We start from the raw sequence: 13,717 nt of genomic DNA, 5'->3' as shown, positions 1-13,717 counted from the left end.
CAGTGGCACACACCTGTAATCCCAGTGGCACAGGAGATCAAGGCAGGAGGATTCCAAGTTTAGCAAGGTCCTAAACAACTTAGCAAGACCCTGTCTCAAAAAATTAAAATGGCCAGGGATGAGTCCTCATGATAAACTAGGTTCAATTCCCAGTGCCAAACAAACCAACAACAACAAAAACAGCCATCTACATAAATAAAAGCCAAAGAGACTCAGATCCAGATCTGAAAGGATAAATGAAGTCACTAGGAAAAAGTTGAAAATATCTTTTGGATATTTTAAGAGATGCAAATAGCACAAATTATGGAGGAAAACTAATCCATTATATTGTATCAAAGTTGAAGACGTCTTTCCAAAAGACAAAAGATGGATAGCAAAAATAGAGCTAGCTATAAATTCTTTTTCTTTTTTTTTTTTGGTCCCAGGGACACTTGACCACTGAGCCACATCCCTAGCCTATTTTTATTTTATTTAGAGACAGGGTCTCACTGAGTTGCGTAGCACCTCGCCATTGCTAAGGATGGCTTTGAACTTGCAGTTCTCCTGCTTCAACCACCCAAGCTGCTGATTACAGGCATGATTCACCACTGCACCTACCTTAAATTAAATTTAAGGTCAAGGTAGTTAAAAAAAAAGTAGAACAAAAAACTATTGGCGGTGTCGTGCGCGGGAGCTCCGTAGGGCCGGGGAGGCACCAGCTGCCGCGCGGGGAGGAGGCCAAGGCCGAAGCTTGAGGGAGGCCCTAGCCCCTCTGCGCCTGTATCTGGCACAGCCAGTGTGAGACGAAGAGACAATCCTTCCCCGCCGCCCGGATAATCAAGAGTTTTGGCCAGACCTTTGAGCACACACCAAGACAGTGAGGAGCCAGACGAAAAGCACAGACTATGGCGCTGAAATGGATTAATAAGAAACTTAGTGATTTGGTCCATGACCCTCCAGCACAATGTTCTGCAGGTCCAGTTGGGGATGATTGTTTCATTGGCAAGCCACAATTATGGGACCTAATGACAGCCCATATCAAGGTGGTGTATTCTTTTTGACAATTCATTTTCCTACAGACTACCCCTTCAAGCCACCTAAGGTTGCATTTACAACAAGAATTTATCATCCAAATATTAACAGTAATGGCAGCATTTGTCTTGATATTCTAAGATCACAATGGTCTCCTGCTTTAACTATTTCTACAGTTCTTTTATCCATTTGTTCACTGCTATGTGATCCAAACCCAGATGACCCTTTAGTGCCAGAGATTGCACGGATCTATAAAACAGAGATAAATACAACAGAATATCTCGGGAATGGACTCAGAAGTATGCCATGTGATGCTACCTTAAAGTCAGAATAACCTCCATTTTAGCTGGAATAAACTTTAAATTACTGTTCCTTTTTTGATTTTTCTTATCCAGCTGCTCCCCTATCAGACCTCATCTTTTTTAATTTTATTTTTTGTTTACCTCCCTCCATTCATTCACATGCTCATCTGAGAAGACTTAAGTTCTTCCAGCTTTGGACAATAACTGCTTTTAGAAACTGTAGTTACAAGAGAACAGTTGCCCAAGATTCAGAATTTTTTTTTTAAAATGGAGCATGTGTATTATGTGGCCAATGTCTTCACTCTAACTTGGTTATGAGACTAAACCATTCCTCACTGCTCTAACATGCTGAAGAAATCATCTGAGGGGGAGGGAGATGGATGCTCAGTTGTCACATCAAAGGAAGCAGCATTATTCTAGCAGCATCCATTTTGTTTAAACCTTCCACCGTTAGAGATTTGAGGTTACATGTTATACTTTATGCTCATAACTGATGTGGCTGGAGAACTGGTATTGAATTTATAGCATCAGCAGAACAGAAAATGTGATGTATTTTATGCATGTCAATAAAGGAATGACCTGTTCTTGTTCTACAGAGAATGGAAATTGGAAGTCAAACACCCTTTGTATTCCAAAATAGGGTCTCATAACATTTCGTAATTTTCATTTAAATAGTTAGGAGGCTTGGAGCTATTAGTTAATCTATCTTCCAATACACTGTTTAATATAGCACTGAATAAATGATGCAAATTGTCAATGGATGAGTGATCAACTAATAGCTCTGCTTGTAATTGATTTATTTTTCTTCAGTAAAGTTGCATAAACCAAAAAAAAAAACTATTGGCAATTTTAATGATCTAATTTCTTGTGTAGATTTCAAACCTCTAGTTTGTAGCCCCCTAATGAAATTTTGCATTGGAAAACTGAATGGGTAATATGAGAACTATGAAATTCACCATTTCAATATGTGGTTTCCAATTTATGGGCCTCCTCCTCGATATAGGTAAATAGTGATGATGTATAAATAAGTAAGCTAAATGTCGTTTATATCTTTCCCCCTTAAAATGTGCTGAACCTTATTTTTAAAAATTTAGTTACAGGCTCACTGAGATCACAAACATGTGATGGTCAATTTTTAAAATTATAAATATTTAAATCATACTTTGAGCTTCATTACATTGAAGATTGAAACTTACATCACCAATAACTCAAGTTCACAACACTAAACTTATAAAATTCAATAAAGTTTTCAATTTCATATTCACATAAAGCAATGCCTAGAGATTAAATAGGTTTAAACTATACATAAATGTTTTCCAGCTTTTAATGTGAATAGTAATTCTGTTGTGATTTTTAAAAAATATTAACTTTAAATATTTCTAAAGTTAGGTAAATCGTGGAACACGGTGTGTTTTGTCCATAAACAAATAGGAAAAAGTATCATAGATGACTGGGAAACTCCTGTAAAATAAATAAATTAATTAATTGAAAAGAAAATAAATGACTGGGAAAGAGGGAATTTGAAAAAAGTTAATACCAAAAGTAGAAATTATTCATATTTGAAAGTTAAGAAATATGGACTCAAAGCAAAAAATGAATTATTTCATGATGAAATTAGGTCTATCAGAATACAAACCATTTTTGGGGAGTACCACCTCCTCTATATTGGGTACAGGTGTTGGGTCTTCCATGTCCTTGGTAAGGTCTTCTTGCTCATCTTCCTCTTTCTGACTTCTGCGCTTCCCATAAAGATTAGCTTGGCTGAAACACATAGGTATATAAAATATAAACAAGACAATTATAGCTAATTATACCAAACCATTCCTGAGGTTCTACATTATTGTTAAAATCTATACTTACAAATCACTTTTAAACAGGTAATAATCAAACAAATTATAGACATCTTACTGAAGATACATTTAACCAGCCCCCCCCCCAAAAAATTAAAATTAAAAGGCACTGGATATAAAAAATGGGCACAGAAACCTTACTATTCAAATTGCAGGCATTATCTTAAAGGAAGCTTCAGTTAGTACAACAAAAGAATACCTGCTAAGGAATATGGCATAGTTTCTCACAGACTATAAACAAATCACATAAGAAATTTTCTCAAAGATATGAACAGCTATATTTTCCTGGCTTTTTATATCATCCAAATACCAGAAACTACCATACCACTGAGTATGGTACTCATTCTTTTTTGTAAAAATTGCCTTTGTTCTTTCCCTGACAATTCAAATCATTTATTTTTAAAACATATGAATAAAGGGCTGGGGATGTGGCTCAAGTGGTAGCAAGATCGCCTACCATGCGTGAGGCACTGGGTTTGATTCTGAGCACCACATAAATATAAAACAAAGATACTGTGTCCACCTAAAATTAAAAAATAAATATTTAAAAAAATATATATGAATAAAAATAGGAATGATTTCCTTATCTTGAGTAATTACAATGAATATAGGACAGAAGTAATTAGAAATACATACAGTACTGTACTTCTGAACATGGAAATATAGAGAAATTAATAAAAGTATGAAGAAAATATATCACAGAGAAAAAAGTGGTAAGTGAGCTGAAATTTTGAGAATGGGCAATAATTTATTAAGGATAAGGCAATGTTTTAGAGTAAAGCGTAAAAGCTAAAGGCATAAGCAAAAACATAAAAATAAAATAATTTGTTTGGAGATGCAATGGAGAGTAATCTACAGTGCATTGCCAGTGAAAGTGAATGAAGTAAGATCTAGGGAAGACAGAATGATGGACCAGCCTGAGTCCCTCATTGAAGAGAGAATGCTCAAAGTTCTCTTTGAGAGATAACATATTGGTATGGGTCAGAATAAAGCACATCAGGTAAAAAAAACTTTTTTCAAATTAAAAATTGCATGATGAGGGGCTGGGGAGATAGCTCAGTGGTAAAGCACCTGCCTAGCATGCATGAGGCCCTGAGTTCAATCCCCATCACCACATAAAAAATGAACAACAACAATAAAAAATGAAGTCTACAAATCTAAAAGGTGTCCAAGAGATAAAATATTTTTAAAAGGAAGAAAAGACGCAGGGAAGATGAGTAAAACAAAGGTTATGAAAACAGATTTCAAAATGTTCTGATTAAATACAGGATTCAAAGAAAAAATTTTAGGGATTGAACCCAGGACCCATGCATGCTAAGTACATGTTCCACCACTGAGTTACAACCTTAGTCTTCATGGAAAAACTTAAAATAGAAAAAGTGTGCCATTAGAAGGCAAATGTATGTAATCAACATACATACATACATACATACACAGGAATCAACCTGGTATGGCTGTATAAACAGGGTGGAGAGTAAATGTCACCTTGACATCATATTTTGTTTCAACAACTACTGGTGTGCTGGCTCCCCATTTTAGCTCATAAGCAGGAACAGTTGGATATCTGACTTTAGGCCTGGATCACCGGGAAAAGTTGATAAAGGCTTTCCTTACAAAGCTGTCACACAAAATGGGCACAGTGGCGCACATTTGTAATCCCAGAAACACAGAAGCATGAGGAAGGATGAATATAAGTTCAAGTCAGTCTCTGCAACTTAATAAGACCCTATCTCAAGAAAAATAAATAAATAAAAATAGGGAATTTAGCTCAGTGGTAAAGCACAACTCAGTTCAATCCCTAGGACTTCTTCTAAAAAAAAATTCAGGTACCTCAGGATATCTTTGAACATCCACAGCAAGAGTCAGAAATCTAAAGTGTTTATCCCAAAAACATCATTAAGAAAACATATTTGTATGATTTTAATTTCTGTGCCTCAATATATGTGGTCTTAACAAAATCACAAATTTTAAGACCATGACTGGCTTATTAATATATGAAATAAGAGATTTTTAAACTTCCCTAAACAGCCACATACTCGTCTTTCTGAGTTAATGTAATCACTAAAGGGACATGTGAAAAAATAAGAGAAAAATATAGACTATGGTAAATGCGATTTCTTAAACACTTTGCCAACCACATTCTCAATACATACATACAAAAAAACACTCTATTCAGGGTACCTTTGTATAAATAAACATAAAATGCCTACAAGATAACATCTCATAATAAGCTATTAAAAAAAAAGTTTTCCAAATATGGCTTACTTTTAGTAAATCTTCCAATGTAAATGTAAAAATCTGAAAAGTCCTTCGGAATATGTTTTAATGCCTTCTGAATCACGTTGGAGTTCTTACCCTTTCTTCCCACTTTTCTTCCGAGATTCTGTAGGTGTGGGAGGGGGAGGTGAAGGTGAATGTTTCCTCTTCCGAGCATTAGCTGATGCTTTTCTATCTCTTCTCTCTGGACTTCTGACTGGCTAGGAAGAAATAAATGAAAATAAATATCAGCGAACTTTGCTGAGTCCTCGGTTTCAGTAAACCTTTGTGCAAAGGTGAGTTTCCATAAACAAAGATGGCAAAAAACCCAATAATTCAGAAAAAAGAAAAAGTATGACATTAAGCATCCAAGACCACTAGCCATGAAGAGACTTTTCTGACCTTTCATCATCAATGGAACTCTCAGTACAATCCCACAGACACTCAAATTTTGCTGTAACAAGGACAGGCCTGAACCTTGCACAACTAAATACTGTTACTGTGCACATTCTGCACCTCCAGATGGAAAAAGCATTTTCAATAACTGCTAGAAAAATATGAAACAAGCTATTGAAACAATGAAATAAAAATACAGGCCAAATGATCATATGAAAATGTACTATTACATATTAGGACTAGGATTGTAGCTCAGTGGTAGAATGCTTGCCTAGCATATGTGAGGCATTGGGTTCAATCCTCAGCACTCCATAAAAATAAATAAAGGTCCATCAACTAAAAAATATTTAAAAAAATAAAAGAAAATGTACTAGTATAGATACTACAGCTCAGTGGTAGGATACTTGCCTAGCACATAGGAGGCCCTAGGTTTGATCCCCAGAACCACACAACCACAAAGTACTAAGGGTTAATAAACATATAAAGAGATCTGCCAACGAAGAGTAAAAATTTTTTAAAAATTTATTGAGTTAAATTCTAAAACAAATAGGAATAAACTACGATTACAAAAATTATGAGACCCCATTTTAAAGTATTTTTCTTAAAAGGATATACATAGTATGATAAAGAATTTTTAATAGAAAGTTACAGGATTGAAAATGGGAACATACATACACACACACACACACACACACACACAGGAATCAATCTGGTATGGCTGTTTACTCAGGGTGGAGAGTAAATGCTACCACTGTGAGTCTTCTTGACATCATATTTTGTTTCAAAAACTACTGGGGTGCTGGTACCCCATTTTAGCTAATAAATAGGAACAGTAGCATATATGAGTGTAAGATGTTATCTTACAGGCATTTTATTTATTTATACAAACGCACCCTGAATACAGTGTTTTTTTTGTATGTGCTTAATACTATAATGGTTTAAAAAATAACCATGTTTCAAAGACTTTTGAAAAAAACTAAAACATAAAGGAAAAACAAAATATTTAACTGTTTCTAATGAAAATGATTTTAGAACCACAGGTGTCTTCATTACACTGTCTCAAACCCATCTGTAACACACTCTGTTCACCATCTCAAGTCTATTTAAAATGACAAATCCACCCATCAAGTTGTGACCTACAAGGAATCTGAGGTAAATATTTAAGTGCATGTACTTATTAAGAGTAGTACTGAACTTTAACTATGAGACCTTTAAAAAATGTACTTTTATTAACTACTGTCTATGCATTAACAAAGCTATTAAATGAGAGTAAACAAAAAAGTAAAAATATGGTTAAATTAAATAATGTTATAATGATAATTGGAATATAAAATTAAAACTCAGATCTACAGGAAAAATATCAGCTTTACCACTGCTACATTATACTTCATGGGTCACTTTAATTCTTAATAACTCTCTGAGATTTTCATGCCTTTCTAAGGGGATGGCAGCTTCTGAGATGATTGTTACTGCTATATTAGGAACTTTTTCATGTATACAATGTCTGCTGCATGTGAGTTTATCAATGAAGATATAACATTTAGGGAAAGAAAGACAAAACATCTACTGGTGAGAAACAGTTCCAAATAAAATACCTCTTCATTCTTTGTTGAAATTCGCTGACGAAAACTCACTGGCTTCCTGTTCTCATCCACTTCATAATCCTCCTCATTCATCCATTCATTGAAAATGTCAGTGTCTAAAATCCACTTCACATGAACCTAAAATCACGTCAAAACATAAATATCTATATAAATAATAGAATCACTTGAGCTTTTAAGTTATTCAGAATGAACCTGATTATTTTCAAATCCTCAATTACATAAGATATATTAAGAACATACTACTAGAAATGATGAGATGTGACTTAAACTTCTCTAATTTTTATTCCATTTCTTTCATGAATAAAGAGGACAAGAAGGGCTGGGGCTGTAGCTCAGTGGCAGAGCGCTTGCCAGGCATGTGTGAGGAACTGGGTTTGATCCTTAGCACCACATAAAAATAAATAAAATAAAGACATTCTGTCCATCTACAAGTACAAAAAATTTTTTTTTTTTTTAAAGAACAGTACCTTGGGTTAGACTGAGATATTGATAGCTAAAATGCCAAAACTGATAATCATGTCATCACTATCTTCATGAAAAACCACTGATAAAAAAAAAATTCAACTGCACAGAACCAAAGACAGTTATTGCTCTAGGCAAAAAGGATATCTTCAGGTTTGGGCAATCAATAACACTGTAAATTAAATCGAACATGATGAAAAATGAGCATAGTCATAAAGACCATCAAGTACATATATTTTTCTGTAGAGATTTTTTCCAGGAAGGGCTAGAAATGAAGCTCAGTGGCAAAATGCCCAGGGTTAAATCCCAAATTAAAAAAAAAAAAAAAAAAAGTTACAGAAATATATAACTCCATTGATATTCAAGCTTTTAACATATGCAAAATAAAATAAAAACAAGATATATGCTGTTATACACCCTATATATGGTAAAATCATTGTGGAAAAAAGATCATTAAAATATTTAAAATAATGGTTACATCTGAAAGAGAAAGAAAGAGGTCAAACAAAAGTGTCACTTCAAAGCTTACAGTAATTTCCTAGATATTTCTTTAATAATCACTTATTTTCACTATTTTATATTCAATAATTTTTTTAATTAAGTGCTGCTTTTGTCATAATTATCAAATTTTCTTTAGGAATACAAACTAATATGCAAGCATTATTTTATAAAATAATACAGAAAATGACAGAAAGAATTCCATTTTAAATTTCTGCCAAAAGGCAGATAGCTCCTCTTCCTCATTTCAGAGGTTAGACTTCTAAGCATTAAATAGTGTTCTTCACAGCCCTACCCACACCTTGATTTCAGGCCAGTGAGGCCCATGTTGAACTCATAAACAATAAGACAGTAAGATTCTAAAAAGAAAAAAGAAAAAAATTCTAGTAGCTAGGCATCGTGGAGCACACCTGTAGTCCTGGCTACTCAGAAGCTAAGGCAGGAGGATCACTTGAGCCCAGGAACTCAAAAATTATCCTGGGTAAGATAGAACCTAATCTCAGAAAATAAAACAAAACAAATAGTATTCTAATAATCTACTGTAGTAACAGTCCATTTACATAACATAAAAATACAGGATCAAGAAGAAAAAATATATAACATTTAACATTTTTCCTTTTAGTTGTCAATGGATATTTATTTTATTTATTTATCTATGGTGCTGAAAATCAAACCCAGTGTTTCACCCGTGCTAGGCAAGTGCTCTACCATAGAACCACAACCCCAGCCCCATATTTAACATTTTAAAAAAGAGCCCGTTCATTTATTTTTAGAACATTTATTCATTTATTTTTAGAAAAGAGGGTATGAATTCCAATGTTATTTAGAGTTCATGAATTATACCAAAACATAGTATTTACAATATTATGGAAGCCATGTACTTAAACAACTATTTAAACTAAGGAAAAATGTTGTGTCAGCAGTCAGAGAAATGCAAATCAAAACCACCCTAAGATACCATCTCACTCCAGTTAGATTGGCAGCCATTATGAAGTCAAACAACAACAAGTGCTGGCGAGGATGTGGGGAAAAGGGTACATTTGTACATTGCTGGTGGGACTGCAAATTGGTGCAGCCAATTTGGAAAGCAGTATGGAGATTTCTTGGAAAGCTGGGAATGGAGCCACCATTTGACCCAGCTATTCCCCTTCTCGGTCTATTCCCTAAAGACCTAAAAAGAGCATGCTACAGGGACACTGCTACATCGATGTTCATAGCAGCACAATTCACAATAGCAAGACTGTGGAACCAACCTAGATGCCCTTCAATAGACGAATGGATAAAAAAAATGTGGCATTTATACACAATGGAGTATTACTCTGCATTAAAAAATGACAAAATCATAGAATTTACAGGGAAATGGATGGCATTAGAGCAGATTATGCTAAGTGAAGCTAGCCAATCCCTAAAAAACAAATGCCAAATGTCTTCTTTGATATAAGGAGAGTAACTAAGAACAGAGTAGGGTCGAAGAGCATGAGAAGAAGATTAACATTAAACAGGGATGAGAGGTGGGAGGGAAAGGGAGAGAGAAGGGAAATTGCATGGAAATGGAAGGAGACCCTCAGAGTTATACAAAAGTACATACAAGAGGAAGTGAGGGGAAAGGGAAAAATAATACAAGGGGGACAAATGAATGTCAGTAGAGGGGGCAGAGAGAGAAGAGGGGAGGGGAGGGGAGGGGGGATAGTAGAGGATAGGAAAGGCAGCAGAACACAACAGACACTAGTATGGCAATATGTAAATCAATGGATGTGTAACTGATGTGATTCTGCAATCTGTATATGGGGTAAAAATGGGAGCTCATAACCCACTTGAATCAAAGTGTGAAATATGATATATCAAGAACTATGTAATGTTTTTAACAGCCAACAATAAAAAATTAAAAAAAAAAAAAAGAAAGAAAAATGTTGTGTCAACTGAAAATAGAAGGGAGTTCTTTATTTTGATTTCTCAAAGCTATGTGATCAACAAAGTTAAAAAAAAAAACACTGATTTTTCATTTGTGTCAAAATGCATTCTATTGTCACATGTAATTAAAACACATTTTTTTAAAAAGTAAAAAAACCCCACTGATTTAATATATTTACAATTTGTTTTTATTGTTGACAGGATGTTTTTAGTTATAGTTATTATTGGCTTTTTGGGGGGGATGGGGAGCAAATGGGGATTGAACTTGGGGCCACGCTACCACTGAGCTACAAACCCAGTGCTTCCTATTTTTTATTTTGAGACACAGTCTTGCTAAGTTGCCTAGGCCAGCTTTGAACTTTATGTTCCTCCTGCTTCAGGTTCCCAAGTCTCTGGAATTACAACCTTGCAGCATCCACTCATCATCTTTTTTTGTTTTTTTTGTGGTGCTGGGGATTGAACCCAAAGCCTTGGGCATGTGAGGCAAGCACTCTACTAACTGAGTTAAATCTTCAGCCCCCACATCATCATTATTTACTTTTAAAAGTACTTGTAGGGGCTTAGCAGTACTTGTGGCTCAGCAGCAGAGTACTCGCCTTGCATGTGCAAGGCCCTGAGTTCAATCCTTAGCACCATATAAAAATAAATAAAACAGAGCTGGGGTTGTGACTCAGTGGTAGTGTGCTTGCGTAGCACGCATGAGGCACTGGGTAGGATTCTCAGCACCACATACACATACAAATAAATAAAGGTCCATTATCAACTAATTTTTTAAAATTAATTAATTAATTAAATAAAAGTCCTTGTAGGGCTGGAGGTGGAGTTGCCTTGTAGAGTACACACTTACTATGTGTAAAGCCCAGGTTCTATTCCCAGAACCCAAAAAAATTATATCCAACCAAAAAATAGCAATTCCATTTTACTAAAAAGAATCAAAGAAAAATATGTCATTATTTGCCTTCTTCCTCACAAGCACTTACCAATTCCAATCATTTATACTAAGGAATCATGGGAAAAAAACAGATATAACTCACAGAAATGTCACTCAAGGGGATGTTTCTCACTAGTTTTCTAAATGCAGGTATCATATTTATGACCCAAACCCCACCCAACTTTATATGGTATATGAAAATAGTTTTAAAAACCTCTCTAATTTACATATTAAGCAATAATTTCAACCATTGAAAGGTAAAGTTAACATTTTCCTAATAAATACTTTAGGGGCTGGGGATGTGGCTCAAGCGGTAGCGCGCTCGCCTGGCATGCATGCGGCCCGGGTTCAATCCTCAGCACCACGTACAAACAAAGATGTTATGTCCGCTGAAAACTAAAAAATAAATATTAAAATTCTCTCTCTCTCTCTTTAAAAAAAAAAATTTAACCATAGGTATAAACAGACTTCTCTTTTCTGGTGGGAGTAGTGGGAATTGAACTCAAGGTACATTCTACTACTGAGCTACAACCCCATCCCACACAAACTTTTCTTAATAGCACAAATAAGCACGACAGTTTCTAGGAAGGGGGGGGGGGAATTAAGGTAATACTTTAATGATGTACATATTATGAAAAAAAGAAAAGGGAGGGGAGGGGAAGGGGGTAATGGAAGGATAGCAGAATAAAATAGACATTATTATTGCTGTGAGTATATACGTGACTGCATGACCAATGTAATTCTGAAACCTGTACACTCAGAAAAATGAGAAATTATATCCCATCTGATTCAAATGTATGATGTCAAGATCATTTTACTGTCATGTGTAACTAATTAAAACAAATTTAAAAAAAAGAAAAGTTAAAAAATATATATATAAAAACTTAAAATATTTTCACGAAATACACTTTAAAATTTTAAATTTATGTACACAATAGTGTAGGAAGTTTAATGGTAAAAAAAGGGGGGAAATGAATGCCTTAAAGGCTAAAAGGAAAACATTAAACACAATGTTAAGAGAATATGTTTAACTCAACCACATATGGAAACCTAGTATAGAGTAAATGTCAAATCACTGAGCAAAAGGTGGTCTTTTTAATACATTATGTATCTAACTATAAACAATTGGATAACCATTTGAAAAGAACATGATGAGATCCATTCTTTATAACAGAATAATATCAAAACAGATTAGAGATCTAACTTTAAAAGGTGAAACTATTTGACAGCTAGAATAAAACAATATGAATTCCTAACAAGGCAGGTTTTTGCTAAATCCAACCAAAATTCTGGATGCAATTAACAGTAAAGATGGAAAAAACTGATCACATAAAAATAAAAAATTTTAAGCTGGGCACAGGGACATATGCCTAGGGACTTGGAAGGCTGAGAGGCAGGAGGATCCCAAGTTCAAAGCCAGTCTCAGCAATTTAGTGAGGCCCTAAGCAACTGAGCAAAACCTTGTATGAAAATGAAAAAATAAAAAAGGTTAGGTCCAGGTACAGTGGAACACACCTATAATATCAGGGACTTGGGAGTCTGAGGCAGGAGGACAGCAAGTTCAAAGACAGCCACAGCAATTTAGCAAGGCCCTAAGCAACTTAGGGAAGTGCTGTCTCAAAATAAAAAAATAAAAAGGGCTGGGGATGTGGCTCAGTGGGTAAGCATTCCTGGGGTTCAATCCCTAGTACCAAGAAACAAAAACAATGTTGGGGGGGGGTGAGAACAAAGACATGTAGATTTTAAATGATAAATCAAAGAAGGAACAAAGTATTAATGACAGGCAAATCTGGATAAAGATTTCAGAAGTATGCAATATACTATTTTTTTCCCTATGTTTTTTTGTGAGTTTAAAATTACTGCAAATAAAGATTCTTTAAAAAAAAAAAGTCAAGCCAAGCATAACCCCAGCTGCTCAGGAGACTGAGGCGGAAGGATATCAAGTTCAAAGCCAGCATGGACAACTTAGTGAGACCCTGTCTTAAAATTAAAAAGGGCTGGAGATGTAGCTCAGTGGTAGCATACCTTGGGTTTAAGCCCCAGTACCACAAAAACACACAAAAAAGGTCTGGTGTGGTGGCATATACATGTAATCCCAGTGGACTAAGGAAGCTGAGGCAGGAGGATGGCAAGTTTGAGGCCAACCTGGACAACACAGCAAGATCTTGTCTCCAAATAAAGTAAGATGGGCTGGGGATGTAATTCAGTGGCAAAGCACCCCTTTTGTTCAATCTCTAATACCAAATAAAATTAAAAAAAAAAAAAATAGAGACAGAGAAGAAAAAATAAGGAAGAAAAAAACCAAAACACCTTATTTCAGCCAGACACAACACAGCATACCTGTAGTCCTATATACATAGGAGGCTGAAGCAAGAGGATCAAAATTTGGAGACCAGGGGCTGGGGATATACCTCAGTTGGCAGAGTGCTTGCCTCTTATGCACAAGGCCCTGGGTTCAATCCCCAGCACCACAAAAAAAAAAAAAAAAAAAAAAAA

The 13,717-nt window shown here is 35.1% G+C and overlaps 1 protein-coding gene and 1 pseudogene across 1 annotated transcript in view; one reads left to right on the top strand and one right to left on the bottom strand.

Moving 5' to 3' along the window:
- The window catches only part of Smarcc1 (SWI/SNF related, matrix associated, actin dependent regulator of chromatin subfamily c member 1), a 140,760-nt gene that overhangs the window by 71,618 nt on the left and 55,425 nt on the right, over positions 1-13,717 (bottom strand). The window contains exons 12-14 of the mRNA XM_015488913.2: positions 7,411-7,536; positions 5,519-5,640; positions 2,950-3,074 (exon numbers count right to left, since the gene is read on the bottom strand). Of these exons, the coding sequence (XP_015344399.2) occupies positions 2,950-3,074; positions 5,519-5,640; positions 7,411-7,536 (373 nt within the window). The remainder of the gene's footprint in view (positions 1-2,949; positions 3,075-5,518; positions 5,641-7,410; positions 7,537-13,717) is intronic.
- On the top strand, positions 642-1,382 carry LOC107145398 (annotated as a pseudogene).

The sequence above is a fragment of the Marmota marmota genome, unplaced genomic scaffold, assembly GCF_001458135.2.
Source record: "Marmota marmota marmota unplaced genomic scaffold, marMar, whole genome shotgun sequence".
Classification (NCBI taxonomy): Eukaryota; Metazoa; Chordata; class Mammalia; order Rodentia; family Sciuridae; genus Marmota; species Marmota marmota.
This window is presented reverse-complemented; position numbering and strand designations above follow the sequence as displayed.